This window comes from Hakea prostrata, chromosome 5 (assembly GCF_041222555.1).
Source record: "Hakea prostrata isolate BN-2017 chromosome 5, UWA_Hpros_2, whole genome shotgun sequence".
In the NCBI taxonomy this organism is placed as follows: Eukaryota; Viridiplantae; Streptophyta; class Magnoliopsida; order Proteales; family Proteaceae; genus Hakea; species Hakea prostrata.
The window spans coordinates 53,761,410-53,772,972 of NC_142604.1; the positions used below are offsets into that span (position 1 = coordinate 53,761,410).

Here is an 11,563-nt window from a genome sequence, read left to right on the forward strand (position 1 = left end):
TACCAGCTTATGTGGTTATAATCTCCAAAACAATTCTCAAACGAATTAAATAATTATATTCTTTACCAAAAAAGACTATAGGGGTACTGAGTCTGAATCATCTTCTCGTTAGGAGAGCGCATATTCTTCTTGTAATACTTCTTCGGATTTTGTTTGGGAGCAGTGCCTACGTGGCATTGCTCCAAGCAGCGAACGTTCAAGATTAAATCTTTACTGTTTGATTAAATCCTCACCGTGGATTATCAGCATGTGCAACAAAACGCTTTTTAAGTGCTACTGAACAGGTTTAATGGCTTTAACTCAAACCGTGGATCAGCTCGTTTCAAACCAAACAAACCAAATATTAAAAATCCTCTTTTCATTTTTCTCTTCTCGATCGTAACCTGGAAGATGAAAGAGCACCTCTACAAAGTAAAAATATTCCGAATCAAACCAAAATTTATGAATGAATGTTTTCAAGGTTCCAAACGGATTTGTGATAACAACATAGGCACCGGTGCTTGTTCTTCTTTCAATTTTGCTAAGAATTGAATAAATTACAAAAACAAAAGATACACAAAACAATCAATCTGTACACATTAATTTCGTATCAATGAATGAATCCCGCTCCGAGATGACATCTCTTTAATAGTCTTGGAATGCAACAAGAGCTTCTTGGTCTTCTTTCCAAGAGAACGCAAATGATTCGCGACCAAAACCTGGCCAGATTTCTTCTTCCCATCCGCAGCTTCCACAGCAGCTCTACTTTTATTCCTGGTGTTCTGCCCAACACCGCAACCGATCGACTCTTCAAGAAAAATCCAGAAGAACAAAAACCTCTCCTTTCTGAATAGGCAAAACGATCATGGCGTGGAGAAGAATCCAAGGAAGATGCATCAGTAGAATAAGGCGATGAAGACAACGATGTAGAACAAGGTGAGTCAACAAGGTGAGTCCACTTCCTCTGTTCTTCTTCTACCACCATTAATTGCAAAAGAGGGCTTAATGAGCCTCTCTCTCAAACAATAAGGACAAACACCTCGTGCTTGTCTATGCATCAGGTGTTTCTTGCACCTCATCTCTCCTTTTGTCCAACCCATTTGAGAATACTTCAAGATTCACAAAACCACCCTTCAAGAATAGTTGTTAATGAGAGCATGTGCGTGTGTTGCCGCCAATCCAAATGGGGTGTGAAAGTGGATGTGTGAGCTTTGTTAGGGGTAATCTGGACCATTACTATTTTAAGTGATGTTTTCAATTGAACCGTTTTGGTTCAAGCTGGTTTAGGGTTATGTATATGTGGGCTTATGGCTTGGTTCAAGTCATATGTGCAAATCAGTTTTTGGGGTTTTATGTTCTGCGTGATTCGAGTTCTCTCTGGAGCTTTCATGGTTGTCTTCGTCTTCAAGCTCTTGTGGTAATGGCTTCTTGGCGATTCTTTGTGGTTCTCTGTTGGGGCTTTTAATCGTTGAGGCTAGGAGAATACTCGGTGGAAGTATTGGCTTCATTGACTACCTATATCGGTGTTATCCAGTAACTTCTTTCTTTCTTCCCTTACCTTTAATGTCTTGGACATATAGTGGATTGGATTCGAACTTGAATCCCGGAGATGTAGGCATCTAATGCCGAACTCCGTCATCAATCTCTCTCTCTCTCTCTCTCTCTCTCTCTCTCTCTCTCTCTCTCTCTCTCTCTCTCTCTCTCTCTCTCTCTCTCTCTCTCTCTCTCATGTGTTATTCTCTTGCTTGATTCGGTACATACAATTAGGGCATGATAATTTCGATCACAGATTGGTATCAGAGCCTTGTGGTTTATGCTTCTATGTTTCAAATTAGGTTTTGTAGATTATTTACATCATAATTTGATTGTTATACTCATATGTTGAAGATTATTTTCAATTTGAAATTCTGATTTCTTGTATATTCTTTCGCTGCTGCCTCTGATATATGTCTATATGGATTCGGTTCTCATAGTCTGATAATTGTATGTTCATATATGCGCTCTCATTATAACATGATCTGAATATATGTCAATAAAGTTTCGGTTCTATGATGTAACCCTGATTATATGCTCATATGTTCTTGGCCCTTTGTATAAATCTAATTTCAATTGATGGATGATAATCTAGTATGAGTAGAATAATTCTGAGATGGTTAATGACTGATTAATCACATTAATTTCTTGCTATTTGATTATACCAATTGCTGCCATATTTTTGTTGTTAATATTTGACACAATACTTGGTCTGTATTGGTCTACTGTGTTAGCAACTGTTAATTAAGGCTGCTGAAATTGTATAAAGTTAGACTATAAATTTGTGATTAATTAATAATTGATTATTTAATTCTTGATTATAATAATCCTCCTTTTTTAGAATTATATATTAGTATTGTGAATTTTTATTCTTGTATATACTGATTGGTGTATGATACCGGCTTCAAAGTGGAGCCAAGCAAGGAATTTAGTCTACCAGGGGAGGGCACTCCTCCTAGTGTGGTTACCACAGGCTCGAGTAGAGCAGTAGGTCTAGGGGAGAATCCTAGTTACCTAAGTTTGGATACTCCTATGGGGGGTTCAAGGGTAAACATAGAGAAGTTTGATGGGACAGGGGACTTTGGGATTTGGAAAAGAAAGGTTAGAGCTTTGATGGCTCAGTAGAAACTCCTAAGATCCATAGATGATCCAGTTGCTTTCTTTGAAAGCATTGAACCAGTCTTGAGGACTGAAGTGATGGAGAATGCAATTGGTTGCATGCTCTGGAACACTGATGGGGTTATCAGGTGTCTAGATGATGAAGACAATACCCCGATTAAGGTTTGGAATAAGCTTGAACAAATCTACCAGAAAAAGAATCTAGGCAATAAGATTTATCTAGAGAGATTGTATGGGTTTAAGATGGACCCTACAATCAGCCTTGATAAGAACCTAGATGTGTTTAAGAATTTGATTCAAGACTTAGCCAGTACTGGGGAAAAGACTAGATTGGAAAACCAAGACCTGTCTATTATCCTATTGAATTCCCTTCATAATGATTATCTTGTTGTTAAGAATTCAATTAAGTATGCTTGTCAAAACATTTCCCTAGAACAATTGATTGATGTTTTAAAGAATAGGGAGTCAGAACTGTTGGCTTCTGGTAAGACTAAGGGCAGTGGGGAAAATCTATTTGTAAAGGGCAAAGGCTCTTACAAACAAAGGAAACCCAAGGGAAAGGGTAAAGTATATGAAAATCATGAAAATAACAACAAGAATAATAATGGGAATAACAAATCTGATGCAAGCTTCAAGAGATGCTTTTATTGTAAGAAGGTGGGACACTTTAAGAAAAATTGTTTTGCATATAAGAGGAAACTGCAAGAAGGTGAAACATCTAACAACAATATGCCTAATTCTGGTGAAATAAACATGTTTGAGGTCCTTTGATGACCTAGGTGCTTTCCGTGGTAGCATAGACTTTGTTTTGAAGACCTAGTTGTTTGGGTTTCCATTGGGTGCACACTTTGATTTATCCTATTTTGTTCCTTTGTTAAAGGGAGGTGGTCTATTTATCTTTAAGGTGATATGATCGTGTAAGGAAGCTGTTTATTTTAATAAATCTGAAACAACATTTTTTTTTTTTTTGTGCCTGGTTTTCTATTAATATTGGTTAAGATATGCCTTATTGTGTGAGAATTCTTGACAAATTATGATAGTGTTGGCATGTTAAGTATTTGTTGTTGTTTTGTACTCTCATGAATACTTTTATTTGCATTGGTATACATGTCTGACTGAGTCTTGAAATGCTAAAGTGGTAATAGGTGGTGTTGAGACTGTTTAGTATAGTTGGTTACCCACATGAGGATTCCTATTTCACTTGGTATAGCATTAGGTGTATCCCTGGTGTTTGGAGAGGTATAGTCTCCATGTTCAGCATGAGTGCTGGTTTTGATACAGGAGTTGTCAAGTGTTTGGAGAGTTTGGTCTCCAGGGGGAGAGGTTTGTTCTCCACTTCAGCATTGGTGCTGGTCTTGACACAGGAGTTGTCAAGAGGGTGTGTCCTCACATGTTGTTGGGGTTCACATGAGATTCAGGGGATATGGTTTGTCAGCTTGTATGGTTTTGAGTCGGAGTAGTTATTGTCAGATTTATGGAGTTGTCTGGTAAGATGACTTGCACCAATTTTATTGGTTAGGTTATGTCTTGTTTGCAATCAGATTTTTATGTGTTCTTTGAGTCTGGTCTTGTAGGTCAGAGTTGTTAAGTCTTATTGAGTTTACTTCTTATCTCTGGTTTGGTTTCTACTATAGGTGACCGGATTTGTCTAGTTGTTGACATGTGCCCATCCTTGTAGTGAGTGGGTGAAGAGGTCCTGGTTTGAGTAGTGGTAATAGACCAGTGATGGATTTAGGAGTGTTATTGCCTATTGGGTTTGTCTGGATTATTTTCATCTTGTTGGTTAAATGTAAGACTATAAGAGTGTTTGCAATCCTGAGTTATTCTCTTCATTATTTTAATGGGTAATTGGATACTTGGTGTCTTTCTTTACTTTAATGTAGAAGAAAGAATGATTTGCAACTTCTTTAGGCATTTTAACAACTGAATTTGAAAATATGACTTGTTAATGAATCCTGTTGTGGTTTCATTTGAATACCCTTGGCATTGATATATAAGACTTGATGTTTGAGTTTTTGCATTTTATTTTGCATTTTAGGTTGACAGTTGCCTCTAGTTTCTCATTTCATTTTCTGTGTCCTATATCTGCCTTTATGTGGTTTACATATTGATTGCATGATTGTATTCCTTGGGGAAGGTTTTAAAATCAGAATTTGAAATGAAAGTATTTGGATCTGTTAGGAATTTCCTAAGTTTTGGGATCTACTGGTTGAGGGGGAGAGATTTATGCTTATTTGTCATGTTTTATATATTTGAATTGTTAAAATCTCTCTTCTCTAGTTGTTAAGTTTTCTTATGTATCATGTGATATGTTTTAGACTTGACTTGGCTTATATTGTAAGCATTTGTGTAAATTCATGGGCTGTGTTGGCATTGTCAATTATGTCAAGATCCATGTTGTTCATCTGTTGATGTTTGTGAGGTTCTGTTAATCTAGGTTGATTTTGGATATCACCATGGATTTCTTGAGGTTTATACTAGTCTCTTGTGGAGATTGTATACTTTGTTGTTCATTTATATTTGGTGTGGTGATGTCCAGGTATGTTTTGTCTTGAGTGTAGGTTTTAAGACAAGTGTTTATGACAGTTGCCTATATTTTCTCATTTCAAGCTCTATTGTGTTGTATCTAATACTTTATGTTGATGATATATTGATTGCTTGTGTTGATTCGAATCTTATTCAAGATGTTAAAGACAAGTTGAAGTCTAAATTTGAAATGAAAGAACTTGGGACAGCCAAGAAAATTATGGGGATTGAGATTTATAGAAATAAGGGGGAGGATATTATGTTCATTGGTCAAAGGTTATATTTGTTAAAGGTTCTTGAGAAATTTAATATGTTAAATTGTAAACATGTGAATGTTCCTTTAGCTGCACATTTTAAACTTTCTAATGATCATTGTCCTAAGAATAGCTTTGAAAAGAATGAAATGTCAAAGATCCCTTATTCTAGTCTTTTAGGTTCTCTTATGTATCTTATGATATGTACCAGACCTGATATTGCTCATGTTGTTAGTGTATTAAGTAGGTTTATGTCCAATCCTGGTAAAGAACACTGGCTTGCTCTCAAGTGGCTCTTAAGATATTTGAGAGGTACTGTTCATAAAGGTTTAGTGTTCAAGGTCACACCTGGTGATCTTATTCTCGAAGGATATACAAACTCTGATTATGCTAGTAATATAGATAACAGGAAATCATTATCTTCTTAGTTCTTTATGTTATCTGGTAATTGCATCAGTTGGAAGGTGCAACAACAGCCTGTAGTTGCTTTGTCTACTACAGAGGCTGAGCTTGTTGTTGCATCTGAATGTGTGAGGGAAAGTATATTGTTGAATGGCTTATTGTGTGAATTGGGTATTTTAAAGATTAAGCCTGTTGTCTTTTTTGATAATCAAAGTGCTATCTTCTTGTGTAAAAACCATGTTTATCATGATAAGACTAAGCATATAGATATTAAATACTTCTTTCTCAGAGATAAGATAATTGATGGTTCACTTTTGATTGAAAAGGTAAGTACTGAGCATAATCCTGCAGACTGTGGTACTAAGTCATTGCCTCTTTCTAAATTCCTACATTGTCTTGATTTGTTGGGAATTGGTGATGTTGTCTCTTAGTTCATATGTGTCTGTAGTTTTGAGTTGTATATTACTTGTTTTAGATTGTGGTGTGTGTCTTGTTGTTGTCTTGTATGTTTATCAGGTTTGCATATGTTGCAGCTTTAGGGGAGATGCTGCCCAAATTTTTATGACTCTTATTCTGTTTGTCTCTGTTATGAGATATATGCTTGGTGTGTGCATGTGTACTCTTCATGGTTATATGAGTGAGTTGTGAATCATGAGTTATTTGATTAGGGTTTCTCTACCTGGTGCAGTTTGTTGCATGGTGTATCTGCATTGAGTCCTTTAGTGTTGCATAGTTAGTGCATGTCTAGGTATTTTGCATATTTGTTATTTGCTTTGTATTGTGGTCTCTTTGTTCTTTGTGTGCAAGTACACTTGGATGATGATGGTCGTAATCCAGTTCACTATAGTCACTTTAGATGTATAGATTAAGGGGGAGATTGTTAGGAGTAATCTAGACCATTCCTATTTTAAGTGATGTTTTCAATTGAACCGTTTTGGTTCAAGCTAGTTCAGGGTTATGTATATGTGGGCTTATGGCTTGGTTCAAGTCATATGTGCAAATCAGTTTTTGGGGTTTTATGTTCTGCGTGATTCGAATTCTCTCTTGAGCTTTCATGGCTGTCTTCGTCTTCAAGCTCCTGCGGTAATGGCTTCTTGGCGATTCTTTGTGGTTCTCTGTTGGGGCTTTTGATCGTTGAGGCTAGGAGAATACTTGGTGGAAGTATTGGCTGCATTGACTACCTTTATCAGGTGTTATCTGTAACTTCTTTCTTTCTTCCCTTACCTGTATTGTCTTGGACATATAGTGGATTGGATTCGAACTTGAATCCCGGAGATGTAGGCATCTAATGCCGAACTCCGTCATCAATTTTTCTCTCTCATGTGTTATTCTCTTGCTTGATTCGGTACATACAGTTAGGGCATGATAATTTCGATCACAAGCTTGCTCTCTTTGCTTCCAAGATGTTTCGCTTCAGCTTGAAAGATATACTTTCTGGATTTTGCTTGGGCCAATCAAGTTAAGCAACATCCAAAATCTAGGGTTCTTTCAAAGGATTTTTACCTTGTAGAGGTGCTCTTTCATCTTCCAAGTTACGATTGAGAAGAGGAAAATGAAAAGAGGATTTTTAATATTTGGTTTGTTTGGTTTGAAAGGAGCTGATCCACAGTTCGAGTTAAAGCCATTAAACCGGGTCAGTAGCACTTAAAAAGAGTTTTGTACCACATGCTGATAATCCACGGTGAGGATTTAATCAAACAGTAAAAATTTAATCTTGAACGTTAGCCGTGGCACTGCTCCCAAGCAAAATCCTACTTTTCCACCACACAATATGAGTAATTATTTTATTAATATTTAGATATGGGTTCCATACCTACTTTTTTGTGAAAAAAAGTCTAAAGAGTAGAAGTGCTCCCCCCATGAAAAGTGATCTAATCCAGACTCAGTACTCCTGTATAATTATTGTTTATAATAAAATATAAATAATGAAGCGAACCAAATACTTCCTTTTTCCGTATAAGAAATACTTATATATAATAGAAGCACCGTGAGACACTCGTACTTCCATAGCTCTTAAGAGAGAGAGAGAGAGAGAGAGAGAGAGAGAGAGAGAGAGAGAGAGAGAGAGAGAGAGAGAGAGAGAGAGAGAGAGAGAAAGCGACACACAGAAATGAGCAGTTCAGGCATCGTCATTGTAGGAGGAGGAATCTGTGGTCTTGCCACTGCCCTCGCTCTTCACAGGTAAGTACTTCTGTCTCTGTGTGGATGTCCATTACTAAACCTGATTCTTCTTCCTCTTCTCTCTTCCTTCCTGTGTGGGTCTGTGTTATGTCCCAAGCATACGTTCAGCTTCTCTTCATAAAACGTTAATCTATTTCTTTTTCTGCTAAACAAAGTTAATCTATTCCAAGGTAAGAGACTCTTGGACCAATGAAGAATTCCTGGATATATAGCTTTTCTTTCCTTTTTTTTTGGTAACAAATTCCTGGATAGCTTGGGATCTACATGTATCAGCATAAACTTTCTCTAGATTGCTCATGCTTTTATTTATTTATTTATCGTTGTTGTTGAATGATTGTCTCATTTTTCGTTATAAAAAAAAAGATCTTAGAGCAGAAGCAAACAATTTATTTTATTAGTTCAGATACTTTAATAGATTAATTTAAACTCTTTAAATAAGTATTTAAACTTTTCTTAATTATTTTGTATAATGAAGTTAATGATATCACATCAACTCCTCCAGATACACATTACCTATCTCCTGCTGCTAGCAAGTTTCCGTTTCTTCATATAAATCTACTTGAATTTTTCATTTTTCAGATGAACAATTCTATTTTTCTTTTAAGTATTCTTGTTCGATCTCAATCATTTTTTAGTAATTCGTGCCCATGTACCCAATTAAGTTCTGCATGTGATAACGACCCTTCAGAAATCTTATCTATCCATAATGGAATGTGGATCCCAACCTTCGGTGTAAAGGAGTTTCTTCAATGGTACACCTGACATGATGAGGTCTGTGGTACTCATCGTTGGATGCACGCCATATAAATTCTATTCAATTCTGTCCGCTCAAAACACCATGTGTCCAATAGATTCATTAATTTGTAAAGACAAAGAGAGTTATTTAGTTTCCTATTCTAAAGTGCTTTTTCAAACTCTTGAACATAGCATATATAACCCACTAGTTACAAATATTTACTGCCAAAAATTTTGCAGAAAGGGATATGAAAGTCTAGTTGTTGAAAGAGCAGACTCATTAAGAACCTCAGGAGCAGATACTATAAGTGTCCATACAAATGGTTGGCGAGCACTTGATAAGCTTGGCGTTGGCATGGATCTTAGAGAAACTGCACTTCTTTTACATGGGTAGGCGTTTATGGAGAAAGTTTTCCTTTATCATTGGTAAAGCTGAAAAATACACATTTTTGATAACTATGCTTCATATCCAGGGTACAAGATATATCGCTCAATGGAGGTTCTCGATGGGAAACACCATTCAAGTAAGAAGTATATTATACTCTCTATCCTCCACTAAATTTTTTGATTGCTGTCATTTTAAATAAAGAAGTGCATTAATTTCTTGTAGTGGAGAGGAATTTAGAATCTTGAACAAAGGAGATATCATTAGAACCTTGGCCAACAATTTATCACCCAATACAATACGCTTCGGAGTTGATATAGTGGATGTTGAATTGGACCTGGTAACTTCTGATCCTGTTCTACAACTTCGTGATGGGAATATTATCCAAGCAAAGGTAATAAAGGGAGAGAAAAGAAAATCTAATTATAAGATTAGAAAGTTTCATCCATGGATTGAAATTGTTTTATTCACCTTATTTTGATTAATCACAGGTTGTAATTGGATGTGATGGAATAGACTCTGTGGTGGCCAAATGGTTAAGGTTGAAAGTTGCAAAGCTTTTACCTTATTGTGGAGTGAGAGGTTTTACAAATTATCCAAATGGCCATGATTTGGACAATGGGGTTCTTAGATTGAGCAGAGATCAAGTGATACTATCAAGGACTCCGATAGATGATAAGCTTGTCTATTGGTTATTAACACGGAAATGGACTCCTCAAGGTAAGCAAAAGTAGATCTATCTCTATTTCTTTGAGTTCTCATTGCATGTTATTCAATACCAAGACACAGAAGAAGTAAAATGATTCATGAAAGTTGATAATAATACTGATGCCACAATGTATGTTCCATGCAGTCCTCTATGGTCTTTTTGTATCAATGCTTTTTTTTTTTTTTTTTTTATTTAAAAATTTTGATCTCAATACAATAACCCATTTTTTATTAGCAGATGCAAAAGATGCAAAAGACACCAAGCTCATTAAAGATTCAAGTTTGAAGTATATCAAGGATTTTCCAGAAGAAGTGATAGAGATGATAAAAAGCAGTGAAAATGAATCCCTGATTCTCCACAGAATGAGATTTCACACACCGTGGGACCTGCTCATAGGAAATTTTAGGAGGGGAAGGGTGACTGTTGCAGGAGATGCCATGCATGTAATGATTCCACTCTTGGGACAAAGTGCCTCTTTAGGGTTAGAGGATTCAATTGTTCTTGCCAGATGCTTGGACCAAGAGATTTACAAGCTTGCAGGTTCTGAAAGAAGCAGAAGTGAACAAGTTATACAGACAAATGAGAAAGTAGAAGCAGCATTTGATCGATACGTGAAAGAACGGAGAATGAGATTGGTGAAGATCTCCACCCAGAGTTACCTTACAGGGTTGCAGCAAATGACTTCATCTTCTGTGTTGAAGATTGGATTACTTCTCCTTCTCTTAGTCCTTTTTGGCAAATCAATTAGTCATGCTCGGTATGATTGTGGTAGGCTTTAAAAGTACATGTAATTTGGGAAAACCTAACTGTTTTCCCCCTTATCCCGTCCCCTTATTTTATGTTTTATTGGTAATATGGATTTTTATCTTTATTATCATGAATTTGATACTTAGATATATAAATGGTCTGGATTAAGGTTTAGATTCAAATCATATACAATCTTTGGAAATAAGGACAGTTGACCCTTCATAGACTTTGCTAAATGCGAGAACCTTGTGCACTGGATACTACTTTAATTCAGTTTAGTTTCCTAATTATTTAACTATTGTATCATCTCACCTGGTTTATAAAGCAAAGTGGTAGAAGTTACGAACTTAGCAATCATATCTTGAGGGTGTTCATTGGAAAGTTGTAAACTATTATAGGAAACGAATGCAATGATAGACTTTTCGGCGACTTTTAACAAGTTATCGGGTGTCAAGTTACTGTGTATCGTGGTCTAAAACAATTCAAATGTATGTGCAATTTTATAAGGAAGTGCACTTCTTCCAAGTTTTAGGTTTCAATATTATCTTTTATTTTTAATGAGCTACTAACTGCTCATTTGTTTCTTTGCCATTGAGAATTGTGTTCCTCTTTCTCCATACTTTATATATTATTTATTTTGCTTCTTTTTTAACATAAAAGACCTTTTAATAGAAAAAATATCCAGAGAAGGAAAGAAAAACCATGACACTAGTCAACAAGGAATAGAAACTCGCTTAGCCGACCTCTCTCTCTCTTCTCTTTCAAAGATATGATTTATACTATACTTTCTACAAGAATCTAATTCCTTTTCTTTTTTCTTTTTAGATTTTGATTTTGATTTATTTTTTATTTTATTCTTATTATTTTTTTAATGTTTGGACCTAAATTCTTATACCCGATTTGGAAGATGGACTCGCACACGCATATTTGGTGGGTAACACGAATGACCCGTTTGCAGAGATCTGTGGTGGAAGCAAAGGTCTTGGGCCGATG

General features: G+C 36.0%; 1 protein-coding gene across 1 annotated transcript; it reads left to right on the top strand.

Moving 5' to 3' along the window:
* The first annotated feature begins 7,880 nt into the window (after positions 1 to 7,880).
* On the top strand, positions 7,881 to 10,668 carry LOC149016538 (monooxygenase 1-like). The gene is made up of 6 exons (XM_089156325.1): positions 7,881 to 7,994; positions 8,970 to 9,119; positions 9,203 to 9,253; positions 9,340 to 9,508; positions 9,606 to 9,834; positions 10,061 to 10,668. The coding sequence occupies exons 1-6, from the start codon at positions 7,924 to 7,926 to the stop codon at positions 10,600 to 10,602; spliced, it is 1,212 nt and encodes a 403-aa protein (XP_089012451.1). The 5' UTR covers positions 7,881 to 7,923; the 3' UTR covers positions 10,603 to 10,668.
* The last annotated feature ends 895 nt before the right edge of the window (positions 10,669 to 11,563 follow it).

Excerpts from the sequence above, each read along its gene's own strand:
- LOC149016538 (XM_089156325.1), top strand. The coding sequence starts at position 7,924 with ATGAGCAGTTCAGGCATCGTCATTGTAGGAGGAGGAATCTGTGGTCTT. Across the intron at positions 7,995-8,969 it reads ACTGCCCTCGCTCTTCACAG|AAAGGGATATGAAAGTCTAG; the intron begins GTAAGTACTTCT and ends AAAATTTTGCAG. Across the intron at positions 9,120-9,202 it reads ACTGCACTTCTTTTACATGG|GGTACAAGATATATCGCTCA; the intron begins GTAGGCGTTTAT and ends CTTCATATCCAG.